The sequence below is a fragment of the Aplysia californica genome, unplaced genomic scaffold (assembly GCF_000002075.1).
Source record: "Aplysia californica isolate F4 #8 unplaced genomic scaffold, AplCal3.0 scaffold00859, whole genome shotgun sequence".
In the NCBI taxonomy this organism is placed as follows: domain Eukaryota; kingdom Metazoa; phylum Mollusca; class Gastropoda; order Aplysiida; family Aplysiidae; genus Aplysia; species Aplysia californica.
Window position 1 is genome coordinate 18,160 of NW_004798129.1, and position 1,139 is coordinate 19,298.

At 36.8% G+C, this 1,139-nt stretch overlaps 1 protein-coding gene across 1 annotated transcript in view; it reads left to right on the forward strand.

Annotated features, from left to right (window-relative positions):
• LOC101862380 (phospholipid-transporting ATPase ABCA7) overlaps positions 1 to 1,139 on the forward strand; it is a gene marked incomplete in the record, with an annotated part of 83,587 nt that overhangs the window by 10,015 nt on the left and 72,433 nt on the right. The window contains 1 exon segment of the mRNA XM_035972811.1: positions 944 to 1,087. Coding sequence (XP_035828704.1) covers positions 944 to 1,087 — 144 coding nt within the window.

Here is a 1,139-nt window from a genome sequence, read left to right on the forward strand (position 1 = left end):
TTGGCTCCTGACTCTTTCTGCTGCCAATCCTTGGCTCCTTCTTACTGCTGTCTCTCAGCCACACACCTGTTGTAGGGTAGGTAAGATCTAACACCTAGCTTTCTCAGATAAGGGTGAAAAAATCTCGGAGGCCTCATATGCAAGTTATGGTCCAAAAATTGATAAGAATAGGCTTCGGCCGCCATAGGGGCAAAATTCAAAATTAATTCCTTCCAAACTGAAAATACTCAATATGTCCCGCGTACTCGTATGACCTTATGCAGTTGCAAGCGCCATAAAACACCTACAGTCGCTTAGATTTTATTAATTTTATTTTTAGATTCCCTTACACAACAGTGAGTTTAACAGTCTCCTGTACTTTACCAGTTTATTTTAAATTACATTTTGTTTTGTTTTAGGCTTTTTTCTGCCAGATTCTTTTGCGCAACTTTCAGTTTTACAGTCAACTGTACTTTGCCAAGGTTTTAAAAAACTTACATTTTATTATTTTTTTCTCCGTCAGATTCTCTTGCACTACTTTGAATTTAATAGTCAACTACACTTTACCAGTTTTTTTTTTTTTTTTTCCTGCCAGATTCTCTTGCGCAACTTTGAGTTTTACAGTCGACTGTAGTTACCATTTTAAAAAAAACTTATATTTTCTTTTGTTTTGGGTTTTTATCTGCCAGATTCTCTTGCGCAACTTTGAGTTCAACAGTCAACTGTATTTTACCAGTTTAAAAAAAAAAGACAATTTGTTGTTTGTTTTTTTTCTTTCAGATTCTCTTGCACTACTTTGAATTTCACAGTCAGCTGTACTTTACCTATTTTTAAAAACTTATATTTTTTAAATATTTTTTTTTCTGCCAGGTTCTCTAGTGCAACTATGAGTTCAACAGTCCTCTGCACTTTACCATTTTTAAAATACTTACACTTTGTTTTGTTTTGTTTTGTTTTTTGCCAGATTCTCTTGCGCTACTTTGATTTTAACAGTCAGAGTGACGCAGAAACGTTACAGGAGCAACTGTGTAACCTGACGGCGCAGGAGCTGACAACTTTTGCCATAGACGTGTACAACGACGTGAACTCAACACTGGTTATGGATGAGGTGAGGGGGGAGGTGGGGTAGTGAGAGATTGTTAGTGTGTGTGGGGGTGGGG